At 41.8% G+C, this 12,500-nt stretch overlaps 2 protein-coding genes across 2 annotated transcripts in view; one reads left to right on the forward strand and one right to left on the reverse strand.

The window, feature by feature from the left end:
- The window catches only part of LOC138030343 (PCI domain-containing protein 2-like), a 282,269-nt gene that overhangs the window by 21,647 nt on the left and 248,122 nt on the right, over positions 1–12,500 (reverse strand). The gene's annotated exons all lie outside the window — the stretch shown is intronic.
- The window catches only part of LOC138028301 (dynein axonemal heavy chain 1-like), a 201,745-nt gene that overhangs the window by 8,299 nt on the left and 180,946 nt on the right, over positions 1–12,500 (forward strand). The window contains exons 3-6 of the mRNA XM_068875787.1: positions 1,540–1,594; positions 2,404–2,560; positions 3,448–3,624; positions 9,534–9,706. Of these exons, the coding sequence (XP_068731888.1) occupies positions 1,540–1,594; positions 2,404–2,560; positions 3,448–3,451 (216 nt within the window). The 3' untranslated portion in view covers positions 3,452–3,624; positions 9,534–9,706. The remainder of the gene's footprint in view (positions 1–1,539; positions 1,595–2,403; positions 2,561–3,447; positions 3,625–9,533; positions 9,707–12,500) is intronic.

Consider the following 12,500-nt stretch of genomic DNA (forward strand, 5'->3'; position numbering starts at 1 on the left):
CCGAGAAATACATGTACCAAGCATTCTTAGATGATGAAGCAGGGAAGTCAGACAGATCAAGCTAGAACCCAATAGAGATCCATTATCCTTCACTTAGGACACAGTGGTGGTGCCTGCTGAATCCCATGTGCTGCAGATTCATGATGCATCAGTGATAGCAATGGGTTCACAAATGGACTCTGAGTCAGTCCTTCGAATGCTCCTGTGCCTGTTACTACGAGAAGTGGGCAAGTATAGTTAAAAGGCCAGGTTACCTGGACAATTTCATTGTCTAATGATTGAACAGTGAACAGTCTGTATAGCTTTATCCATTAGAAGTCATGTTATTTCCGTTACGATAATGAGACTGTTTTTCAGGTGTTGTTGTTCTGTTCTGTTTATTTGTTGTGGTTGTCATTTTGTTTCTTCCTCATTTTTATATTGTTGATAAGCAAGTGGGGATGTAACGATGTTTTTAGTTCCAGGCCCTTGGGCTCCAGGATATGTAAAGTTTCTGAATGGTGGAAGGTTTTTCTCTGTTCTGTGATCAACTGTAGGTAACATATCTTTCACTGTGATTAAATGAGTTGTATTCTTCAGATGCCATCAAGTTCTTTGTCTCACAGTTACAGGGTTACACTATCGACCTGAACTGAGGGTCGACATAAATTATTGATTAACTGTCAGTCTATTTAGTGGCCAAGTGTCAGTTAACATATCGGTTCGAATATAGGGCGAGTAACGGTTGACACATTGCGCAACATGTTGAATGAGTGTCAGCCGAAACTATCGGTTCATACTCAGTTGACGGGTGCCTTAAATACTCATGATCCTCTTTTTGGTTAAATTAAAGTGTAGCTCATTGAAGCGTTACTTTGTGGCTTTGTGTTCTTGCTTGGCTGACCAGTGAAATACCTGGTGACCTTTCGCATGAAAATATGATAATGATGGATAATGCATCTCAGATGCATCTTTTTGCCAAAATAATGGGCTCAAAATCGTGGGTGTGGCTTATATACGAGACCATTGCTTTCAGAGGGAGTAAACTGGCTGGTATGGGGTCACAAAAAATTAATAACACCACAGGCAGCCTAAGTTCGGTATGTGACTTTTGATGATGCTAAACATCATTCAGGCAAAGTTAAAACCAAGCCAGCACAGAGGTTTCTCCTGAGGATTACCCTCTTTAATATATGCAAGTTGATGACATCATTAACTTGAAGATTGTCACATGTATTTGGTGAAGGGGCCCTGACAGCCAAGTTTGACATAGAGTCTGCATTGAGTCTCCCCTACCAGTGGTTTCAAAACAAGCCAGCGACTGCAGGAGTTCCGCCAGCTGCTTGATTGTCTGTCCCCTGCTACTCAGGTCATAACAATCAGTTCGTGACAAACAATCTCGGTGCTGCTTCTTATCCATTAATCTTTAAGATGGCAGAGTAACACTCAATTTTGCAGCGATAATCAAGACGTAATAGGAGTCGGTGAAGATGATCTTTTCTGCACTATTACCCAAATAACTGTTGTTTTGATCCCAGGATTGCTTGTATGTTTCATCAGCCTCATGGAAATGCACTGCTTGTGTTGGAGGAATGGGAAAACAGAATTTTACAAGGTACTTCTTTTAGTAATAAGGTAAAGGAAAAGTCATTCTCAGGCCAAGTGGCCCACGTGGCCAGAGCTTATCCCGGATTACATAGCATGAAGCGACTGAGAGTATAGTTACTCCCCCCTGGATGGGATGCTAGTCCATCACAGGGTTACCCCACCAGAAGTACAGTAAGTGTTTCTGGTACCCATTTATACATCTGGGTGAAGAGAGACACGTGGGGTGAGGTTTCTTGTCCAAGGAAACAACACGATGACAGTGCTTGGCCTCAAACCAGTGACCACTGATTGGGAGTCAGGGGCACCAACCACTAGGCCACCATGTCTGTTTTGCAACTCTTGCCAACAGAGAATAAGAACTTTGCTTTAAATACCACTTGTGTTTTAATTTATTTATTACATGTATAATATTATGGTATCATTCAAAATTTTTAAAGACTTATGCAAACATTTATTGAGAGCAGGCAGTTGTGATTGCATTAAAGTTCACAGGTTACTCTTAGACCAATAATATGTGGACTCCCGCAGACACCTAGACTCTCCTAGATCTAACATTCCCTATATTTTTATTGTTTTTAATGGGATCTCTCTTTTCTTTACAAGATTAGAAAGGCAGGCTTAGTAAATGAAATTGGAAGACCTCTTAACCTGCCAATTTTCCTAAAATAAATGGATGGAATTGGTCAAACATGGCTTCACCAGAGAGTGAAAACTCAGCGGCTGGGCTAGGACGGGGTGTGGAATTTGTCAGGAATTTGTCAGTTAAGAGCATTGAGAGATGGGGAGTTTCTTAAATAATGGCATTTTATTTTGCAGGATTGCACCCACTTTATCAGGATTTGAGCAGAGTTTGCAACAACCTTCACGTAGTACTCTGCATGAGTACTGTGGGAGATTGTTTCCATACTCACCGCTGGATGTTCTTATCTCTTGTCAACTGCTGCACCATTGATTGGTTTACAGAGTGGTCAAGGTTAGTTCAGTGGTACTCACATGATGGTTCTTGGGATTTTTCTGGACGTTTGTTTTCCTATTTCAGTTGCAATATCCATGGAACAACAGCAGCAATGACAGTTTTGAAGGGATTTGGTTTTTTTTGGATAATGACTGGGAAGTTAAAGTCAAACCATGGATCTTCTGATTACTAATTTGGGTGCTCCATCGTTGAGTCATCAGAGACTTGTGGAAGCTACATTTAGGCCATTAAACTAAAATCAGGTGACAATAAACAATTCTTGGATGAGGTTTCGCATGATATCATGAATTATCAAAACCGAGGTCTGTGTTATCTGCCAAAGCCGAAGGCTGAGGCAAATAACACAGAGACGAGGTTTTGATAATTCATGATATCATGCGAAAACCGAATTCAATAATTGTTTTATTATACATTTTTCACATAATTCATCCTCAGAAACAGAAGCGAAGCGTTCAGCCATTTTGTTTCTGAGGAGAACACTCCAAGTGGCTTAGTAACCATGCAGACGTTGAACTTGACATGATAAATTTATTATCTGTAACAGATATAACATTAATCATGTCAAGTTCACAAGCTATTGTGAATTGATTGAATGCTCTCGACCAATCAGATTTTTCATAGTTAGTCTGATGTATAAATAATAATAATAGTCCTGCTGTACTATACTGATAGTATTGGAATTGTCAAGAATAGCTCTTATTGTGCAATACTTTTTTAAGTGGTGTTTTCATTGGCATTGGTATTACTGCCATCCTTGCTAGAACTACCTTTTTAGTGTTATGAGATGGGATCATAATTTACCATCCTCCACTGGAGAAGATTAAAAAAATTCACCAGTTGTGGTTGTTAATTAAAAGTAAAGGCCGTCAATCATTTATTTCCAGCTGATTGGTGAGTGGGACCGAGAGAAGAATGATTTGAAGAAGCTTCTGGAAGCAAATGATCTTGTAGACAATATGCAGGTGTAGTTAGTGGCCATGGAGCCACAGCTGAAACAGAAATCACTTGATGCCAAGAAGCTAATGGACGAGTTACAGACTGACCAAGACAAGGCAGATAAGGTCAGTGTTAATGAAAAGTAGGATCAACAAAGCTCTTTTTCAGTCACCTGTTCTACAAACACCTGCAAATTTATGGACTATCAGTGGAAAAAATAGATTTTAAAAAATGGGAGAGAGATTGGGGGGGGGGGGGGAGGGGGGGGGGAAGCCAAAACAAACTCACATGAACCAAACTGGAGGACTCCTCACACCACCAGAGCCAACTCCATGAGTATGATGCATGGAACCACTGTGCATGCACCTCCAAACCAACGACTGATCACTAGCAAAATGGGCGCTCTTAGTTGTCAAGTCCTTTAAATTGCATTTAAATGTATTTAACAACGGTTGGGTTGGGTGCTGAAGATATCCATAGGCTTCCACTTTTGGCAGCCAGCCCCTAGATAGAATAATGCCCCCACAGCTGACACAACAGCAGAATAATGCCCCCACGTCAAGCCGCTTCAGAGCTATGCGCTCTACTCGAAGATCAAAGGGGCTCATGGCTGCCTGCAATGACAGGCAGCTGTTAGTGTTCCAAACTAAACAATAAAATGATGGAAAAGATCCTTGTACACTTTGAACATGACACAAGTCTTTGTTTGTCATCCCCGACAAATTTACCAAGCCGAACTCAACAGTCGCCATGTCGTGTCATGGAAGATTTGGCCATGTGGCGGGCAGAAAGAGCAAAAGAATGTTGGGCCACTGACATGGACAGAATCTCTCAAATCTCTTGAAGTACCAGACTACAATACCTTAACCACAGCTGTGTTGTCGACACAAAATTCCACCTGTCTCGTCGTCCACGACTGATCACTAGCAAAATGGACGCTCTTAGTTGTCAACTCTTTTACATTGCATTTAATGTCACTGTTCCTTGGTATCAACATAGTTAGCTTCTAACGCATAACGTAAGGCGCAATAGAACGAGACAATAGACGTATTGGCGTTTTTTGAGGGGAACACTGGATTGCGTGATATAGAACAACCTCACTTATCTCCCCAGCACTACGAGCTGAGTGGTAAACAGCACGTGCTGGATCAGACAAGAGTATTGGTTAGCGAGCAATATACAAAGGCACCTCGCAGGAGTGACCCAATTTTAATGAAGGCAAAGCGATATACCCAACCCATCTCCAAAGGGAGAGAGGGAGGGGAAAAACTTTAGCAAATTGCAAACAGCTAGTTGGTTTACTATAGAAGACAAACTGCTAAGTGAACCTTGGACAGCTAACTGAGGCTTTTATAGCTAGACTCTGTCTATTAAAATAGCCATTTGTACAGCTGCTACTATAAGCAGGTAGGCGTTACACGTGCTCTGTAACAGTTATGAATGAGGCCTTAACAGATTTGGCCAATGCAGTTGTACGTTACAAACTGAGATCTAGGAACAAAGTCTTTATGTGCTCATTTTATGACCATTGATTTTATGACCTTGAACGACTGACTACAAAGAACACAAAGATAGCTAACGTGACATGAATAGCCCCTTTTAGTAAGGTCACGTTCCATTAACCATATTTTACCGATGGGGCAGTAAAATCTCATTTAATCTCACTGTTCCTTGGTATCAACATAGTTAGCTTCTAACGCATAACATAAGGCGCAATAGAACGAGACAACAGACGTATGTATATATTGGCATTTTTTGAGGAGAACATGCACTGCCTTGCGACTGGTTAGCCTATGCGACTTTCGGATTGCGTGATATAGAACAACCTCACTTATCTCCCCAGCACTATGAGCTGATTGGTAAACAGCACATGCTGGATCGGACAAGAGTATTGGTTAGCGAGCAATGTACAAAGGCAAATGAGCCAACAAGCTTGGGGAAATCGCCACAGATGCGTGCAAGGCACTGCATCCCGCCCTCTTAGTTGTCAACTCCTTTAAATTGCATTTAAATGTGTTTAACAACGGTTGGGTGGGGTGCTGAAGATATCCAGAGGCTTCCACTTTTGGCGGCCAGCCCCTAGATAGAATAATGCCCCCACGGCTGGCACAACACTGCAGAATGATGCCCCCACGCCAAGTCGCTTCAAAGCTATGCACTCTGCTCTGAGATCAAAGGGGCTCATGGATGCCTGCAATGACAGGCAGCTGTTAGTGTTCCAAACTAAACAATAAAATAATGGAAATGATCCTTGTACACTTTGAACATGACACGAGTCTTGGTTTGTCATCCCCGACAAATTTACCAAGCCCAACTCAACAGTCGCCGTGTCATGTTGTGGAAGATTTGGCCATGTGGCGGGCAGAAAATTAAAAGCAAAAGAATGTAGGGCCACTGACATGGACAGAATCTCTCAAATCTCTTGAAGTACCAGACCACAATACCTTAACCACAGCTGTGTTGTCAACACAAAATTCCACCTGTTTCATCGACCACTCAAGCTCTTTGTAGGCAATGGACAGTGATATCTGAGATGACAACCCATTCAGAGCTTAAAATTACCCCATATCCAACAGATCCTTCAGCATCCAGAGAGACTTGAAGACCCACAACCAGAACCCACTGAGGAGATGAAAGAAAACTATGACCATTCTGTGAGTTGAGAAATTCACACCACCATGTGAGATCCAAGTGAAACTCTCGGTAGAGGCATATGGGGTGGTTATCCCATTGAAAAGCAGAGAACAAATTGATCATATGACACAGAAAAGTGCAATACTGTTTGGATGACCAAGAGTTCAGTAGTGCATTGATACATTCAAACTTTTCCATAGGAAGGGGCACCTGCAACAGGAGAGAATCAAATTCTATACCCATGACGGTCAGATAGGTGGAGGGCCCTCCAATTTATCTGGGTGGAGCAGAATGCCCACTCCTTGACCATCTGGATACATGTATCTAAATTGCATTCACAAATCAAAGAAATACATGTAGGGGGACCCAGTGTATGAAAATCATCCGAATAGTTAAGGAAACTCACTTTGTAGTTCTCTTTAAATATCCACTACACTAAATCAGCAACAGATGCAAAGATATAAGGGGCTGAATTAATGTACAACTGTAAATCAACCAAAAAATTGCCTATTTACGGCATGCTCAACAGGTAATGATCATCAGGATGTACCGGATCAATACCATAGGCACTCTCCAAGGCAAACTTTGCCAGTAATGCACCTTAGCTGAATGACATGATACCATTAACGATGTCATCATTCTCATATATTTCAGTGAAAAGGGTTTTTAACAACTCTGTGCACACTTTGATATCATACTTTATTTTACTTGACGATTCACTGAAGGGAAAAATGGAGCACATACATGAAATTACAAATGTTAAAAAAGTGTTGACGGGCCTGCGTGACTCCTGCCATTCGCGAGCGATTCTAAAATCTATGCCTTCAAAGTTTAGCTCTGACTAAGGTGTCTTTTAATGACTTTCCTTTGCGATATGATAGTATGGGTGGCTCCTTAAATACTTCTCAAAGGTGCGGTTGGTTTTGAATAAGGTGCCATTTCCCCATACGTGTAAATATGTTCTCAAGGTTAGGTAAAGCCGGGTGGTATTGTGTAACAAAAGGCAATATTTTCTTTTGTGTGCTGTTGTCTTTGTTTTGAAGTGACCTCTCTCTATCCGTGAAGTTAACTTCAGATAGGAATTCTTCTGAAAATTATTTTATTTGGGTATCCTCTATTCTTTAGACATGTTGTGAAACTCTGCGTATTATTATTAAACGTCAAGACTGACGAATTTGTTCTTAGGAGGGGTAGCGCTTCTCCTTTTATGAATCTTTTCTTAACGCCTGGTGGATGATGACACGAATGGCAATTCGTGTATTGAAAGGTCTCTGTCTGTTTGTAATGTGTTTGGACATCAAGGGTGTCTAAGATTTGTGATTTCTGCTATTAGCACCAGCCGTTTTGTTTGAAAGCTATGGTCCTAGCAAGAACAGCCGAATTGGAGGCTAACAAAAATGGTTGAATGGCTCAAAATCCAGTCACCAGTCCCTTAGTTATCCTAAACTCCCAGCTTCCCGGTGGCAGACCCAGTTCCAGCTGACATTCTTCTTCCACATCTTGAAACTCTCTATTGCCCCAACAACAGATCAGCAACTCAGAGGTGGATCTCTTTGCGTCCCGCTAAAACCAACAGGTACACATGTGCAAGTGGACCTGTCTAATCCACCCCTTGTGGTTCTCCTTCCTCGGATCTTGAAGAAGATCAGAGCAGACCAGGCAACCTGTCTCTTATTTGCACTGAATTGGGCCAGACAAGCAAGGTTCATGGAACTTCTTCAGATGCTTGTGAATACACCTCTACTGCTTCCCCAGCACCTGTCTCTGTTGTTCCTACCATTTCGTCCTGCAGCACTCTCTGTGGCAATCACTTCACCATGGCCCCTATCCGGGATCATTACAAAGCAACAGCCTTTTCAAAGGAAGTTATTGACATCTTATTGGCATGTTGGGGAACATCGACCCAGAAACTGTATGCAGGTCCCTAGTAGGCATGGGTTCGCTGGTGTTCTCCGTGTAGTGTCTGTCCCATTTCAACTCTTGCAGCTGATGCCCTCAAAGTTCTTGCATCTCTTGTTACACAAAAGAACTTAAAGTACATAACTATTGCCCTTAACAAGTCCCTATGCAGCTAGGGAGTCTCCCTGTTGTCCACTGGGAAAGTGGGCACTGCCCTGTCATTTTTGGAAGAAATGGAACCTCTGCAGGGACTTAAATTGAGGCAGGTATCCTACAAGACCATTCTTTTTTGTTGGCATTAACTTCAGCATCCAGAACCCACAAACTGCGTGCATTGGACTTGAGAGAATTGCTGGGAGTTCTTGCTCCCCACAAATGTCAAAACCTCCAGACCTGGTCACTCTGCGTGGCATTCTTTCCAAGATCTGCCAAGATCTGCGTGGTTTGTACCCTTGCTGCATATGTAGAAAGGACAAGGGACTTGTGTAAATCCTTTCAGCTACTTGTGTGCTTTATTTCTCCTGGACACAAAGCCATCTCAAGCCAATCAATCTCTCGGTGGTTGATAAGACCCTTATCAATGGCAGGAATTGAATTTGGATATTCTGGTCATTCAACCCAAGGAGCCTCAACATCTGCAGCTGCTGCTGGGGGACTGTCAGTTAATCGCATCCTAAAAGCTGCAGATTGGGCGTTTGCACAGACCTTTGAGTGCTTTTTATGGGTGCAGAGCTGGCATGTTGGAGAGAGCACTTGCCTCCAACCAATGAGTCCTGGGTTCGATTCCCAGACTTGGCATCATTATGTGGGTTGAGTTTGTTGGTTCTCTACGCTGCTCCGAGCGGTTTTTATCCAGGTACTGGGGTTTTCCTTCTCCTCAAAACCAACATTTGATTTGATTTGCATTAATTTGTCATGATTTCAGTTACATTGTACGATTCTTGACTCTCTTTTGCCAGATCTCCCATGCATTTGGTTATGTTATGGGTAATAGCATCATTTGACTTTGACATGACTGCCTTTGCATAGGCAATGCTGCTCAGTCATTGAACACTTGTTTCTCGTATAGTTCTAGTGTGCTTTGTTACATCACAAGTAATTATATCTCACAGTCGTCCGCCTGTGTTTGGTTTTTATTTCAGCGTAGAGCATGTAGCTGTGGAGTTAGCACCAACCACGCTTCTTAACCCTTTAAGCTCCGAGGGGTTCCCCATTGACGAGTAAAATCGTCTGGCGTTAGACAGAGTAAAATCGTCTGGCGTTAGACAGAGTAAAATCTATAAGTGCCATTTGGCACTATCGGGGCTGAAAGGGTTAAGAGGAACTTGGCCTGGAAGTTGATATTGATTTTTTAGCTTTATATCCCATCCATCCACTCTCCAGAACCCCAATTTGAAAGATGTTTGCACTGTTTTCACAATTCACCCAAAGAGTAATCCTTGATAGATAGATAGATATTTTGGAAATATTAGTAATTAAAAATTATTGGTTTGTTTCCAAGTCACTTCAGGAGTTATCAGTTTGTGGTTAAAAGAGGCAGAAATGACTGAGGAGAAGATCACAACTGTGTATGAAAAGGACCTTCCTGTACCACTTGTGAATCTGTCATGATCATGTGCTATGTAGTAGCAAGCATGGCTGAAGTCAACTCCATGTATCAGGTACTTCAAACAGGTAACAACAAATATCTTTCTATAATATAATTGGCAACACAGGAACATACTTTCCAGTAACTTTCATTTGAATGGTCACACTTTAAGATTTCACCCACAGACTCAAAAGTTAGAACTACCTTGTACATTAAATTGAAAAGCACCACAGAAAAGTACTGCTTACGCAGTAGCTTTCATTTAAATGGTCAAACTAGGATTTCACCCACCGACTCCAAATCGACCACTGGAAAAATACATGTATCTCTGCTACAAAACCTTATTCTTCTCAGGGCTCTGTACTAGCAATCATTTTTCTCATAATTATACCTTTCCATGGGCTCCCCTTCTTTCTTTATTCGCCTTTATTCTTTTATGTTACCATTGATTACATCTCTGAAATATATAACACTTAGCAAGTTTATTTGCAACTTAGTTTCTTTGTACTTATCAGTCGTGTTATTGCAATCATATTTTATGTTGGAGAAAGACAAGATTTATGTTGGAGAAAGACAAGATTTTAATCAAATTCGAATTTCACCAACTTGGTGTACATCAACTTGACTCTGTAAGGTTAGCGCTATAAAGGGAGGAAGGGGTATTCTGAGGATCGTGACCTGTCAGCCTACCTCCCATGCCTATGATGTTTTTGCACTTGTTTCAATTGGTTTGAGTTGTTTTCTTAATCGCTTAAATCTAGGTGGATTGTGATTTTGTAACTGTGGTAAATCCTGAAGGTCTTAAAAATTCTTGAAACATTCTTCCTGTTTGTTTTCACTTTTAAAGTTTTAAATTCTTTTGTAAAGTTTTATGTGGCATCATAAAGAAGGCTATTTATTTCAGCTTCTTGGAAATTAATTCTCAAAGATTTTGTACTTTGTCTGTCTTTAAATTGGCTATATTGAGCTTGGTTAAAAAAAGCCCATTTTCTTTTTGGACCCGGTGATTTTATAAGGACGTGGAAAGTTCTTGGATACCTGGTTCCTTTTTTCTCACCTAAATACTACTGGGAAAAGAGCACTATACTTACTATTGATAAAACTTACAAGTTGGAATGCTATAAAGTTTAGATTGCCCAGAGTCCTCCAAGAGCAGGGAGCTAAAGAAAACAGACGTTAGAGAGCAATGGGATTAATCTCTTACTGTTGTTACCATTGAGTTATTAAAAGTGTTATTACATTGGCGACAAGGATCAACTGAACAAATTCCTCCAATTGACCTGCATTGCGAATTCAGTTCCATCCCACATTGCTGGAAAAAATGGCTGCAAAACTGTACTTGAAGCTCCTTGCAGAAAGGGCCATGGATTGGATATTGCACAAGCCTGACTGATACACTCAGCCTGTTGATTGCCAAACTCGCGGAAAAAACGGAACTCAGCACTGCCAACATAATCAGCATGAGTGATGTCTAAAGAATCAAGATAAGCTGAAGGAAAAACAATTCACCCACTGTATGATCAAAGGTCACTCCAGTTATGATTGTCATTGTTCATGCGGCATTACGTGTCACAAATGTGGGTTGGTTGGGCATTTTGCGTCTGTCTGCAGCAGCCATACAAAGAATCCGCAGAGTGGAAAAAAGCCAACGTTAATTCAGAACGTGAACGTCAAATGAGCAGTCACACTCCTCACAACTGTTGGGGGAATCATGCGAAGTCTCCGATTTTGACAGTGATAACGTTTACGCAGATGAATACACCTTTGCTCTCCAAGACAGTGCTGATACCTCCCCTGTACCAATTATAACTGTTGGAGTCATTGTAGACTCTGGTAGACTCTGGTAGACTCTGGTGAATCATGTAACATCATTCTGCCCTTGTCAATCAACTGCTTGACAGTGGATCCACAATCCACAGGTGCAGATGCCTTATCCACCCCTATAAATTGCGTCCAATTGAGTGGAAAGAATATCTGACCTCTGATGTTGGCATCATTGGAGTTGTGGGCAGATTTTCTTGTGGTTCCTGAAACTGCTCCACCGTTGTTTGGGAAAGAAAACTGCACAGTGCCTTGGTATCCTCAATTTGGGTGTCAATCACGTGTCTCAGTCAAACTAGCCTTCAAGCCCAAACAAGTTATTTGCCAAGTACCCAGGCCTGTGCGAGGGGCATTGGATGTCTAAAGGATACTGAAGTGATGCTACACATCGACAGGTCCGTCCCCCTGTTGCTAGAAAACACAGCCACATCCCATTCCACATGCGTGACAAGGTCTCCCGCCCCAGTAAAAACCAACTATGTGTTGACATAAGGGATGCCAATCGAGCAATCCCAAGGATCAGGCACATTACTCTCGCTATTGAGAAGTTAACTACAGATATGAACAGTGCAACCATCTTCAGTAAGCTGGATCTTCATTCAGGCTATCATCAGTTGACTCTACACCCTTCATGTCGATACATCACTACCTTCTTGACACATCTTGGACTTTACCACTATAAGAGACTAAACTTTGGAATTAATGCCAGGTTCAGACAGTAATAGCTGACATTCCAGGTGCCAAGAACATAAGCAACGACATCGTTATGTATGAGAAAGACCAAAACGAACATGACTGAGCGCTGAATCAAACCCTTCAGAGGCTACACCAATCAGGCCTTATTGTCAAACCACAAAAAAGCGAGTTTAACAAACTCAGCATTGGGTTCTTTGGCCACGTCTTCTCCAAAGATGGTATAGCCCCAGCCCACATCAAGGTGCAAGCGCCTCAAGAGGCAGTCGAACTCAGAAGCCAAACTGAACTCCTCTTATTTTTAAACATGGCTCCATACAGTTCCCAATTCATGAAAAGATTCGCAACTTTGACCGCGCGTCTATG

The sequence above is a fragment of the Montipora capricornis genome, chromosome 13 (assembly GCF_036669925.1).
Source record: "Montipora capricornis isolate CH-2021 chromosome 13, ASM3666992v2, whole genome shotgun sequence".
In the NCBI taxonomy this organism is placed as follows: Eukaryota; Metazoa; Cnidaria; class Anthozoa; order Scleractinia; family Acroporidae; genus Montipora; species Montipora capricornis.